Source organism: Numenius arquata, chromosome 1 (assembly GCF_964106895.1).
Source record: "Numenius arquata chromosome 1, bNumArq3.hap1.1, whole genome shotgun sequence".
Classification (NCBI taxonomy): domain Eukaryota; kingdom Metazoa; phylum Chordata; class Aves; order Charadriiformes; family Scolopacidae; genus Numenius; species Numenius arquata.
In genome coordinates, this window is record NC_133576.1 from 47,047,450 (window position 1) to 47,061,875 (window position 14,426).

General features: G+C 35.7%; 1 protein-coding gene across 5 annotated transcripts in view; it reads left to right on the forward strand.

Annotated features, from left to right (window-relative positions):
* CASK (calcium/calmodulin dependent serine protein kinase) overlaps nucleotides 1–14,426 on the forward strand; it is a 215,905-nt gene that overhangs the window by 139,286 nt on the left and 62,193 nt on the right. For 3 of the 5 annotated variants that reach the window (XM_074149918.1, XM_074149927.1, XM_074149944.1), the window contains exons 11-12: nucleotides 1,425–1,442; nucleotides 9,785–9,906. In XM_074149918.1, coding sequence (XP_074006019.1) covers nucleotides 1,425–1,442; nucleotides 9,785–9,906 — 140 coding nt within the window. The remainder of the gene's footprint in view (nucleotides 1–1,424; nucleotides 1,443–9,784; nucleotides 9,907–14,426) is intronic. The other 2 variants (XM_074149936.1, XM_074149955.1) reach the window with 1 other exon arrangement.

A 14,426-nucleotide genomic window follows, 5' to 3' on the forward strand; every position in this document is an offset into this window, starting at 1 on the left:
TTTCAGTTCAACCACAGAGAAAGTATAGCAGCATATTTTATAACAGACTGACTGACCAAATGTACTTATTTAGCTGAGGCTAATAAATAGCACTGTTGCAGTACTTCCTGAACATTTGTGTGCTTTCTGAGCTCTGTGGTAACGGTGTAAGGTGATGAACATAGAAGCAATGCTTTTGCGTTGCACAGAAAGTGGGCACATTAAGGCTACATCAGTGTTTCTAGCTTGTTTTCTCAAACTGCAAGGCACAAATTTCATATGGCATTTTTATAAGTGCATTTTGATATTTTGTCTCAGAATTTCTGTATGTAAATTTAAATTTTCATTCTTTTTTATCTTGTTAGAATCTATATTGTCATATCAAATGAGAAAATTTTAACAGTATGAGATCTTGATTTTCAAATTTGAAAGTAATATTAATGGGAAAAAAGCTAGGTCTGACAGTCTTGCAGAGTGGGATTGAACAGCAAATGTATGGCCAAGTTGTAGGATGACTGTTTCCAGCATACATGGAACTAGCTTAACTCACAGGTTAATGAGTGGTTAGTAGTTTCATGGAATTTAGATTCCATTAAATATGTACAATATAAGCCCTTATCTTAAAAACGATCAGTCTCATTGACACAAAAAATATTGTTGTTATGCAAAATTACCACTGATTTTGTAAATATTCACAAAGGGTCTTGTGTAACACTTTTAAGTGTTAAGTGCCTGGGAAAAAAAATTATGCTCACCTTATAATTTACTGGTATTAATTCTTTATCTAGTATTACAGGTATAACTGACTACCAGTTTTGAGATCATGAGTTTGAGTGTTTCCAATACTCCATTATTATCTTTATGATTTTTCAGCTATTTAATCTTTGTTCTGTTGTGTTTAAATACAAGAACTTTTAAGTATATAAAGTCACTGTTAATTAAAATCAATAATAAACTGGTTCTGTTTCTAAATGGTTCTCATAGTGATTCTCACTGAAACTTTTGTAAAAAAATGATTTCCATATAATATTGCTAAATTCTAGTTAGCAAATATATTATTTAATACGATGTTACGCTTGTTTGCGGTATGTTGAAATAGTTTATCAGTTCACCTCTTAAGATATTCTTGAAATCATTTTTTGTTCATGATTTTTTTAAAATAGTTTAACAAACTTTGGGAAAAGTCTGGTATTACGGATACCTAACACTGCGGAGAAGTGCTACCTCCCCAATGCCAAGTGTTTTTTTTCCTCCCATCCCAGTCCACAACTCACGTTTGTTTTATGCAGAGAAACCATATTAAAAAAGAAAGGGGTGGGGGGTCCTGTCAGTTTGTTTGTACTATTTTGTGGCTAAACTAGCGTGCTAGGTTGCAGCTTAATAAATCGCTTGTTCTGAAATCTTCATACTGTTTGTTGTTTGTCCAAATGCTGCCTTCCTACTAGGACTTCTAGCAGCAGAAAGTAGGTATCCCTTTGTTTTCCTTTAAGGCATATCATTCAGCTATGGTTGTGTGTCTTTGCATGTGTAAAAATTGGCTTTCTTCTCTTCTCTTTGCTATTTTCAGTTTTAATACTGCCTGTTCAAGAAAAGTAGCCTGTATATTTTTTACTAAATCTATCTATAACTTTGAAAGTATAATTATCCAGAAGTAATATGATTTCCAGGGAATTCTGAAGATTCTAGGTTGGAGGCAGTATTAAAATTACCTGGTTTTTTGTTTTCAGTATTTGTAAAACAACTGAAATAAAATTTAATGAAAATTAAATTAATAAAGGATAAAATTATTTGGTTTTGCATTTAACTTCCAAAATTCATGTTTTCATGGACTAATGGGCTTTTTCCTCCTAACACCAAACATGTACTGTAGTATTAGTCATATATTATTTTCTTGCTATGCCCTTGCATGACCTTTATCATTCTGTGTTGATGTGATACATGATATATGCATATGCACTGTGTATATGCATACACCTGATTTATATAACTGTGCAATATGTGTCTCCTTAATGAAAGAATATTATTGACGGGTAGGGACAAGGGTCTGGTGCAAGTTAGCTCCACGCTTCATGAGAGAATGAAAGCATAAGCATTCTAAAACCTGCAGACTATACTAGACAAGAGGAGAAGGTGTGAAATTCTAAACACTTTGATGCAAACCGCAACCATTTCAAAACCAGCAAATTCAGCATCTCAAAATGCAGGCTGTAAAAAGTGGGGTTTTTTTCCTGCAGCGTTTTAAGATTTGTAGGCTAACAGTTCTTCTTCCGTCCTAGGTCAGGGCAACAAGACATATACCCATGTCTCCATTTCTGATCAAAGTCATAGATTTTTTTGTTGTTTGGTTCATTCTTTTGATCTTATAGATTGTGGGGGATGTTGTTCCTTGTCCTCCTTGCCCATCTCAGAATGACTGTCCAGTAATGTGAGAGTGAGAACTCAGGGGGTTTTTATATAAAAGTTTTGCAACAGTATTAGTTTTATACAGTTGTAGGGGAGAAAAAAAGCCTCAGGCAGAGCCTCTGCCACTGGATTGGGGTTTTTTTTTGTACATAGAGACTTTCTTCAATAAAGCTACTGACTGAGAGGATGTGCTGCCCTCTTACTGGCCAGAAGAGGGTTTCCGTGTATTTTTGCAATGAGGAAGAAAGTATCTAAGGAAGTAATAATGACGGACATTCATTTGTTAAATTAGTTATTTGTTTAGTTGCATGCAAGTGTGCTGCTTGTAAGGTGTGGGTCTGGTCTTAAAAACAGTAATTTCTCACTACGTTTTTCTTTGCCACCACACTAGACTGCCTTCTGTCATATTTGTGGCTTGTTTTACAGTGAGAGGTAACTGGGAAAAGGAATTGGCAAACTTTGTGTAAAGGTCCCAAGTATGGAGACAGGAGAAAGCTGGAGACGTGCATACACACAGTGCCCCTGTGCGTGCAGAATGAAACAAAGACTATCTTCAAAATCAAGCATCAGTTTCTCCCCTGCTGCCTTCCCTCTCTCCCCCTCACTCCCTCCTTTTTTTATATTTCTATATATAGTACTCACCTCTGCATTTTTGCTTCTGTTTGGGAACACTTTATCTTGTTTTCTCCTTTTTTTTTCCCCTTTTGTGTTCCTTTGTTTGGTCTTTTCCTCTTTCTCCCTGTTTTTCTCCCCTGCACCTATTTGCTTTGGTTTTCTTCTCTGACTTTTACATGCCCCTCTTTCCCTTCTTGTATTCCATAGGTGTTCTTACCTTCTTCAATTTAGTTGTAAATCCCAATACCCTTCTATCACACCAACTACCTTCTTTCTGCAATTTCACTGTAGTCTCCATAAACCTCCATCTTTCTAGTTCTCTCCCTAGACTCTTCCTGAGTCTTATGTATATGTATAAAAATATTATTTAGTGGGGGAGTGTGTGTGTATATATCATTACTGTCTTAGTTGCTTCCCAGCAGCATTCACAGAACTGTGTGAATTTAGCTTATTTGTAAATTTAGAGAGTGTCTAAACTTGGCTGTTTGGTTTCTGTCCAAGAAGGAAGAAGTAATTAAATGCTATATAGCTCAAATTTGAGGAAGATAGAGTCCTTACTTGCCTTTTGTTTTAATTAGACGGTTGTGTATATATGTTAAATATGTATCTCTCATCTTATTTTAAACTATTATAGGCATATATATGCACACATGCTTTGGCTGTCATCTGTCCTTACAGAGATAGTTGCTCTGGAATATAGTGAAGAGCAAAGAGCATCAAATTGCTGTGTAAGGTTAGAGGCATCTCAGCTCCCATGATTCTTGCAGGCGTAGTTTAAAGTGGTGAAGAGCATCTAATCCTCAGTTGACCTTCTCTTAATCTAAGAAGTTACATCAGCACAAGTAGAGGAAAGGTCCCATCTCTGTACAAGATTTTTTTCTTGCCTTTAATGGAAGCAGCAAATGTTTAGTGTCTTCTTTACAGGACCAACAGGAAATAGACGTGTTCTTTCTTACACGTTTTTAACTCCCTTCCACTGCTACTAAGGCAAACCTGGCCTTGTATTTAGCGTGGGCATAGTATTTTATAATTATGCTGATATTAAGCCTAGACTTTCATGTTTGGCTAAAGTGAACCATTTTAAATGTGTATGTGATTGTGATTTTAAAACCTCAGTTGACGGACACCCCTTCATTTCCACAGCATTTTGATGTAGTGCTTAATTACTGAATGTGTTAAACATTTATGCCTTGTGTTTTTTTAGGGTATTGTAATCACACGCCAGCAAAACAAAAGTACTGGAGGCATTGATTTATACAGTTATCACTAGATAGGTCATTTAAAGGTATCAGTGTCACTAGAATCTTAAAGCAGAAGCGAAGAATCTTCGTTTTATTTGTCATACAAATAAAAATAAAATCCATGAAACTTGAATCTCACATTACAGAGTTAGTAAAAATTATCTCATTGTCTCTTAACCAGATGTGCTCTCTCAGAATTGCACGATATTTAAGATTTTTTTTTTCTGAAAATAACTGCACTTTATAATAATGCCCATGCTCAGTTTCTTGTGAGATTGTATCCAGTGACTTCATTTAGTGATTCTAACATTTGATCTCTCTAAAATCTAATAATTTCTTATGGTTTTTCTTCTTGCTGTATGTGCTAGCCCCAGACCTCTTAATGAACAAAGTGAAATGTAAATCCTACCTTCTGAAATGTCTGTGCTTTGAGAGCTAGGATTGGTTTTTTAACTTCATTTCTAGCCATTGCACACAAGAAGGCAGTCGAGAGATGAAATTGAGAGAAATCGGCTTGTGTTGATTATAGATTGCCTGGCATAAGGACTGAATTGTGATACATAGGTAAATTGCAAATAGCAGCTAAGCTTTGGTTACTCATTTAAAAAACACTGTAAAATCTTCAAGGCATAGTTACTTACCTATTTATACATCACATAGAGTGGTTGAAAAGTCAATCCAAATTAAGGTAGTTAGTAGGAATGAAGAGGATTAAAATGAGGGATTGGTGTCAGGAACTTAATTTTATACCATTCTACAAATCCAAGGGGTTTAGATTTTGTTAGTGTCTCTTTAATTAAAATATGCTATTATTACAATGGTCATTATAAGGTCTTCTGCAGAGTGATTTCCTGGAATACTAATTGCAGGAGACTTGCAAAAAGGTCACGGTTTTATAGTTTTATATTTAAACAAGGTGAGGCTTCCTCTAGCAAGTCTTCATTGCTCAGAAGAGTGTTTATGACTGACCAAGATTTAAATGGGCATTTGTAATCTTCAGTATTAAAAAATAAAACGAAGAATTCTTTTACCCTCTCTCAGAATGTGTTTGTAGTCAGAATGTAGTCTTTGTGTTTCACAGCAAGGTCTAAGTCTTCTTACCTGAACACTCACATGCTGCCACAGATCACTGCTGCGTGAAAAGCTAGTAATTCTCTGTACTGCCTCCTGCATAAGAGAGGTAGTCAGTTGTATCTGCCTTGTTTGCTGAGCCTCAGAAAAGCAAACTTCTGGGATGTTTTGTGGTGGAGACATATTACTATTGGAGAATACGTAGACAATTCCTGGACTAGTATTTTAAAGATTTCCTTTATTTTATTCTCTGTTGTTATCTTTTATTCTCTTCTCTCCTCTTCTGGGGGGAAGCAACTCCTACCTACCTCCAAAGTCGGTTTCTCTAGCCAAATCACCTGTTCCAGATTAGAATAGCTAGATGCCAGGATGTAATAACAGCACCCTAGTTTACCAAAGTTTTGTCTGCTTGCAACTTGATGAACCAGTGTCCGTACCAACTTCAGGTGGTATCAAGGACACTGTATGAGAACTACAAAAACTCTAGAGATAGAATTCAGCTGTAAGAGAGAACTATTTCTGAATGGCCTTCTCCATAAATGAGGTAACAGAACCTGCAGGAAAATACCTATGATAACTTTCAGTACACACCGGGTGAAGAAATAATCCCAAATTATTGCCTTATAAAGCAAATATATCTAACTGACAAATAATAGATGTGCCTCAGTAGGAAGAAAGCCATTCAGTTCATCTCCATCATCTTAGACGCAATTTGGTATGATCCTTAAGAAGTCATTCCACTAACTATAAAAACATTTCATCTACTAGTACTGACTGCAAAAAACTGTCCTAAGTATTCTGACTTCTTTTTTTAATAAAGTGAGAGCCCATAGTTTCAACTTTTCACAATTGTCAGCCCCAAGGGAACTGTGAATAGTTGCATCCATCCTTTCTTAGGTAGTCTTATCGGAATACAAGAAAGACAAGGTTATGTGCGTGGCCCAGAATATCACTGCTCATTTGCACACTGAGAACATATGTGCAATTACAATGGGATCCATAGTTACCACAGTCTTCTCACAGAACCATGTTTGATGTGGATTTTGTTACTATTACTGTAGAAAAGAGTTTTTTACTTGTATCACTGGAATTCAAACCTTTCCTGCGCAATTGTATGTGTATATATTTTTATAGTAATTTAAGGTGTAGGGTGAGATTCATCTCACCTAAGTGGTTGGGGCTACTTCAAAGTTCTGTGGCAGTAAGCAGCATTTTCTAACAAAGTTTACTTTAGTGAGTCTTAAAAAACAAACAAAGCCAGTCAAGTTAATCAACTTCGGTTTTTTTCCTGGCTTCCTAATACATCTGCATCATTCTAATTTTTATATGTATAGATTCTCTCTGTAACTCATACAGGCCCTGAGAAATCTGAGCTTTTAGACTGTATGACTGGATAACGATCCACTGAAATCCTTCATTTATTATCAGTGCTGAGGCTAAAATGGGTGCATTTGCAATGATGAAAAGAGACTAAATCCTATTTCTAGAGGTACAAGCTTTAATTATAAATATAGAGTGCTCTTACACTTTTCCCAAGGGTTAGAAATTTAGCTTAAATATGATAGAATATTAATCGTTTTAGGGACAGGTGTACTGTAAAGACTGGTTAATTTTATTTGATGTAGTATCTTTTATTTGAATTTAAAACTCTTCTGAAAGGTACTCTTAGACTTTACCCAGATGTCTGTAACACTGAGAGTTTAAGTGTTCTCAAAAGTGCCTGTAGAATTGTTCTATATTCTTTTTTTCTGCAATAAAATGCTGTCATTGTATTGTTACTACACCAGGTGCATGTTATTTATAAATGCATGAAAGACATGGCAGTAGATACAGCACAAGATTGTAGGTAAAAAAAACTATAAGGTATAACTGAGGGATTAGCAAAGTCACTGTAAGACCTTCTCATCAAATTTGTTAGGAATATCCTTGGAAAATTTCTTTTACAGTCATCTATTCAATGCCACAAAAGGACAGGAGAAAAAAGACCTAATGAAGAAATCCTAATGTTTTGGAATTCCCAGTTAATCACGAGGTTGTTGAGATGCAAATATTAAAAAATAGTAACTTTTATTTCTATTTGAAAGACCTCAAAGTGTTCCACAAAATAAAATTCCCAAACTAAATAATACTGTCTAATAATGTGGTGGTCCAGAGCATTCAGCGTTTCACACTAATACAGCACTGCAGACAACTTTGAACATATTCCTCATTGGTTCTGGTTTTGGCTCAAGTTTTAGTGGTTATGAGCAGTGTTGAACAGTGTTAGAGACTCTTAAGATATTCAAGCCTCTGAAGTGAATCTTCTCTTGAGTTTTCCTGAAAGTAAACACTCCAAATACACAAAAAGGGCTTTGAACCCAGAAAGCGAAATGTTGCTAGAAAAGCAAATAATGAATTTAAACTCTGAGCATGACAAGAATAGAAATAAAAGAGAATTCTAACAAATTTCCTTCTGCCAACTGCATCCTGGACAGTCAAGCATTTTCCTTCAGGCTTGAAGATCTCTAAGTTCATCAACCTTTAATTGACATACAGAAAATGTTAAAAGAAACTCGGCACAGTCCCTTTTGTGCCCCTATGTAATGTTTGTCATCCTTGCCTTTGAGGCTTAGCTGTCATCTCTCCATGCTCTGACCAGCAGATTTTGTCTGGTAAGAGAAGATCTCCCTGTATTTTCTCAGGTTTCCTGCTGTGGTGCAGGCAGAGGAATATGGACAATTCCTTTCAGCTGAGCATGCTGATTCATTATCAATGACAGAGCAGTTTTTACGCTTCTTCGGTGCACCTGACCCCATGCGCAGCAAGCACTATAAGGCAAACCATTAGTTTTATTTGCTGACCAGCCACCATTTTTTTAAAGGAACCTAACAAGTTAATACATCAGTGGGAAATAAGTAGTCAGACACATTTAATGGGAGAGGACTAAGAAGTGTTATTTCTCCTGAGCCATGAGCTGTGAGTGAGGGGAATACTGTGGTTCTTAACCTTGGTGTACGAGGAACTGTGAGGAGAATCCTACGTTGAGATTTGTACTAAATGTGGTGCAAGAGTTTCTAGACTTGTAACTCACTTATTCTTCAAAGCCATGAGGTCACAAGTCTTGTTGTAGTAGTTTTTGTGGATGTTGTTATTTTTATTCCAGTTTTTCAAGGTTTTTAGAGAAATAAGTGAATTTAACTTCTTGCCTGGTGTTGTTAAGAGGAGGTTGGGGTTTTTGTTTTTATTACATTCTGAAAATGCAATAGATTACAAATGGCCTTGAATTAAGGAATGCTGGTAAGAATTGTTCGTAAGGTGGGGGATGGAATTTCAAGAAATATAGCCATTTTTTAGGTATTATCTATCTTGACAAAAGGACACTGGCAAATTAATAAGTAAACTGAATAAGCATATTAAGGAGAATTTAGTGAAATACAGAATGTGTAGAATTCTGTATCCAGAATTAAGAATTTATTTATGAAAAAGCGTTCAGCGGTTCGTTGTCAGACACCAGCATTTTTGCAGGCTAACACTGGATATGCTACCATCTTTCCACATGCTTATGCCACCGTGGAAAAAATGAAGACATGGGCTGTGGGTGTTTAAATAAACCAAAGTTAGAATTTTACTAATGCATACAAGTGGCAGTCACCACTGATAACTGATTTTTAAAACAAGTTGTTCCACAAGGAACTAATATGGGCTGGCTTACTATGGATTTGTGTTGTGATTCTGTATCCTCCCCTGCTGTGAGTTCAACTCTCCTCACGGACTTCCACCTTCTGTGATGTTTCCTGTTTCTCCTTTTTGTCCCCATATCCCTCACTTCTCTTTTCACCGTTGTACCATATAAAAATCATCCCCATCTTGCTGTGACCCAAAACAATCCACTGGTCAAAAGGCAGCGAGTGCTATAACTGGGCCTGAGATAACCAGGCAAGCAGAACAAACAGAACAAAAAACAGAGTTCATGTTACAGCCTTTTTTCTCCTCCAGAGGACGTAACAGTCAGGTCTTTCTCTCTCTTCCCTCCTCTATCCAGATGTTGATTTTAAAAGAATTTCTGAGAGCGTTGATTCTTTCAAATTTTTACTGATTTGGAATATGTATTTGAAATTGGCCAACAGTTCAGAAAGTGAAGAAAGAGAAGGTTGGGGTGAGAATGGTGAGGACAGGCAGTTGGCCAGACAGTCCAAATAACTCTAAGACATCATTGGAAACTGAGCTAAAATAGAACAAAGCTAAGCTTAATAAAAACAAGTTTTAACCTCTCTTCAGTTAAACCATTTCTTATGTATAGTTACACTATATACAGGTACTGTTGATATACGTAAAGTGTATTCAGTGAGTTTTCCTGTAAATTTCAGCTTTTCAAAGTTCCTGTTCCAGTTGTACCAGATGAAGTGAAAGTTTCCTTTTCCAAAGTTCAGTTTACCATGAGTCTTTGTTTTATTGATTTTTATTCTTTCTTTTTTTTCCTGTTTATTGCCCCATAGGAGCAGTCTCACAGGTGCTGGACAGCCTGGAAGAAATTCATGCACTTACAGACTGCAGCGAAAAAGATTTAGATTTTCTTCACAGTGTTTTCCAGGATCAGCATCTTCACACACTACTAGATGTAAGTTTTCTGTGATAAACAATTTGATTGCATTTTTGTATCTGTTGTTCATCGGGTAATATTTTGTTTTATCCCAAATATATTCTCTTTTTCATACCAAAATGAATTTATTTAGGTGTGGAATGTGACAGTCAACTAGCACTTTATACAAAAATACATTTTAGGACTATACATACAGAATATTTTAGAATATGTAAGTGGTCAATGACTTGGTTTAAATTAATAGCTTTGCTTTAAAATTATTTATCAGAACAGGCTTTTTTCTTTTGATAAGGTCTAGATTTTATTTTGTATTTTAAATGTGAATTGTAACTTTATAACTGTACAGATTAATTCCTTTTTTATTATTTTTAAGTAATGTAATAATCTTAGACCAGGTTTATGCATATTCTTACAAGTATGACAAGTATGACAAAAACATGCCTGTTTCTGTCCTATTCTTGAACACAGCATGTAGTAGGCTCAGTCATTTAAATCTGTATTATTCCATGGTTCATGAGAGCTATTACTCTGTAAGACAGCAGAGGGTGTTCCACAAGAAACTGTGCAAAATTTACAAAGCTGGAAGATACAGGTTAGTGCCTCCTGGTAGGCATCATCAGGATCTGGTTCCTGTTTCTTCGCTGTCTATCTGTAAGCATAGTTCACTATCTGGCTACACGTACAAATCAACTGTGATATCAGATGGTTCATAGATATTTATTTTTTTTTCTTCCAGAAAAAAAGTGCTCTATTTTGCAAAAATAATTTTGAAAAGCAAGTAGTCTGGTGTTTGAGAGAAAAAGGCTTGCATGCTACTTATCTTTCTGTGCCTTGAGGACTTCCTGTTTTTAAAGTTTCTTCTTATCTTGTCACATGCAGAAATCCTGTTTATATTTCCGCGTAGTTCTTTAACGAAGAAGGCCTAACAAGCAATTGCGTTATGTGAATTTGGGAAAACATATGTATAGTTTTGAGGTAGAAGTAGTTGCAGAACTTCAAGTCTCTGTAAAAACAGGGACCTTCAGCATCACTGCAGGCTTAAGCTCCATCCTTCAGCATCACTGCAGGCTTAAGCTCCATCCCTCGCCACCTGTAGATGATTTGTACACTTCTTAAAATTTGCTTAGTGACTGGTGAATAGTGGGCCACCTGGATTCTGTGCATGCCTCAGCTTCAAAGGATTCAAATCCACACATACTTCCTTCTGGAAGAGGACCCAGCTACAGGGTTCTGAACTGGCCTGTATGGGAATATAAGCCTTCTGGTAAAGCTTCTCCAAAATGTAGCTGGCTGTATGACTCAAGGAACCTGAGATAGTTAGCTGTTAAGTGATGAGGGCATTACTTTGGCACAAGATGCTACAGTTCTTCTAATCTTTGTTCTTGATAACTGTTTATGCATTTTACATTAAGCCGTCATTGGATGAAATTACATGAAGCATGCAGGAAGAAGGGATTAGGATCTCATGACTTCCCTGAATTGGATCCCCAACAATGTATCTTGCAATTTGCATTAAAATTTGAATCTAGCTTGTGTTCCAGATGCTTAAATTGGAATGGTCTTTTTGTATTGCATGGTGCAGTATAGAAAGTTGAACAGATAATAAGAATGAGAAATAAAAATCTGGACAGGAAAAGAATGAGTGTAATAATAAGAACCGAAACACTTGTGTCACTCACGCAGGAAGGTTTTAGATATTTATTAACCATTATTATGTTGTCATAAACTCTCGGGCTTTGGTGAACCAGAGGGCCTTAGTTTAATTATTTTGCCTTATGACGGGTCTACCAGACATTAACTCACACTTCTGCAATGCTTTTGCTTTTTTCTGTTCTTTACACTACCAGTCTGGTTCATAGTACTTCACTAATGATATCCTATTTCTGTAATGGTCTGTTGAAGCCTTTTAAACAAGAAAAAACTGCAATGAATTCATACCATTTTGCCATTCTTTTATTTAAAAGTTATGGTCATTCTCTTAGACAGAAAGGTATATATTTAAATGCATGATATAATAATGTACTTGTGAGATCAAAATGCTATCAAAAAGCATTTTTGTTTTATTATGCTATGTGGAAGGGGGATGATAGAATCTTCCCAAAGATACTTTGATTAGAATAATACAAAATAAAATTCTGAAACATTGCAATGTCATGAAATACAGATTTGAAAGACTGAAGCAAGTTACAGACAGTATTATTTGAAAGGGTAGCTTTATTATTTCAGTAACTTGAATGTGGGAGATTGATTTCTATTTATGCATTGATACTATTCCAGTTTCTCTCAGAACTCTGAAAAAATCATCAGTTGTTCTTGGATCAAATTCTGTCAGGGAAACTGTTTATTCCTCTCAAAGTATTTGAGGTTAATGAGGCCACCAGAACAAGTCACCTGTAAAGCATTATATTCCACTAAGTAGGAATTTCATAGTCTGTTGTAAAGTTGTGGCTGTCACTTTGCATTAGAACTACTGTTCCTCTTCCTTGGCCTTTTTCCACGGCTAAATTTGTTCTCATGTTCCAACTCTTTCTCAAGAGTTATCCTTATTTTTAGATTAGGCACATGATGATAGTTCAGTCCTGCTGCTGAAATACCTCCTTTTGCTTCTGGACTAACTCTTTCTGAAAGCAAAAAAAAAAGAACAATCTTTATGTTAAAAGTGCAAGTTACCCACATGTTGTTGTTTCAGGTAGTATAGATCACAAAATAGAAGTTGTCTTTCACAGTAATTCATTAGTTTAAGTGTTATGAGGACAGGCAGCTCTGAAGGCCATGGAAAGCAGGGTTCCTATCATCCTGTTGATTGTGTTTAATTGATTCAGTTATATATGTCTGTTTAGATAGCTATTTTGAGACTATCTTCCACTTGGGTGCCAAAGCTGTTCAACAAGGGGAAGAAAGGTGCCAACTACTTAAAAAGTAATTTATATTCAGTCAGGGCAAATCCTGCAATACACCAGCATATCCTGACGTGGTCTTATCGAGTAGTTTCATTGTGTGATTTTTTCTTAATTTTACATAGTCTCTCTGTTGTTTTGAATGGCATTTTCCGGTACAAAAGTTACACAATTCATTATTAAAAACTTGATTTTGTTTACTGGGAGAGGAATAAAAGGGCTTTCTGGAAACAATCATTTAGAAATTTATATTACCTAAAAAAAAATATTGTTTAGTAATTGATCTTTCTTGTAAAGAAAAAGAATAACTTTGGGTTGGACAGATTTTTTTTTTTTCTTCCCTCACTTCTGTTAGAAATGTGATGATCAAAATTTTGGTGAATGCTATAGGACATTCCTGTGTGTGACTTAGAACTGTCTGGGTTTATGTCTATATAAAGCTTTATAGATTGTTTCATTCTGGTATCCAATTTAGATTACTTAACTTTATTACATTCTTTTTAAAGGATATAAATAACTTTATGGAAAAACAGCTGAATTTAAGTAGTGAAGCAACTTCTTATTACCAGTGACAGATTTCTAGAAACCTTATCAAATGCTTTGATTTAGATTTTTGTTACTGACTTTCATGAAAAGAGATCCTGGGAGGCATTGCTGTCTTGTGTCAGCAGTACTGATAAAGAAGTTGGAAATAAATGTGAAGAGGTTACTAATTTTGGAGACATTAGCGTTTGCCTGTTTTCTGTATCATGACAAAAGATTTTACTTGAATGATTATTTGTTTTGAAAAGTATACTGGGCTTCAGGGCTGTGCCTAATAGGGAAGACCTTTACATTGTGTTTCATCTCTATCGGTGCATCAAAGGAAGCAAGGTTTGCTAAAAAGTAAAACCAGAAGCTGCTATTTTATGCAGCTGCCTACATTGAAGGAGACAAGAGAAATCTTTCTTCTCTTGAGTCAAGCAGTTTGGTCACCTCTCCAGGGACACTTTCTGTGGGTGATTCTGAATGCAGATGTCGTTCGATTTACAAGTGAGATTTTCACTCAGCAGGAGAACAATATCAGCTTTTGTGTGAGTGGGGCCTCTCTATGCTACTGGCTTTGTCTGTGTCTGTCTGTCCCGGTCAGTTAGTTCTCTAGGCTTGTATCTTTTGGCTGTTAATTTAAGAAGTTTGTTACATTATTTTCGTAGGTGGAATCATCAAGGTAAGTGGTGTTATTTATGTGATAGAAGGGTTGTGAACTTTGAAGAAAATTTATTTTAAATTTTGCTGGCATAACACGTTACACGCGTGCAGTTTTAACTGAATGAGACTAAATAAATTTTGGAGTAACTATATGTATCATATCTATATGTGTAGCCACTTCTTCCCTTTAGAGTTTTAATTTATATTCATAGGGCATATATTTAAGGCATACTGATTTTTTAAGAGAATCTTGTTCTTGTGCCTGTTGTCCTTTGCTGCTAATGGTAATGTTTAAAAGGAACATGCATTCATGCACACTTCAGAATTCCCTTAGTATTTCTTTTGAACTCGGTCATCCAAACAAATTTGGTCCTGAAGTCCAGACTTTTAAGGAAACATATTTTCTCTTTTGCTAGAAAGAATGTTGTTGGGACCTCAGTTTAGCCTTTTACA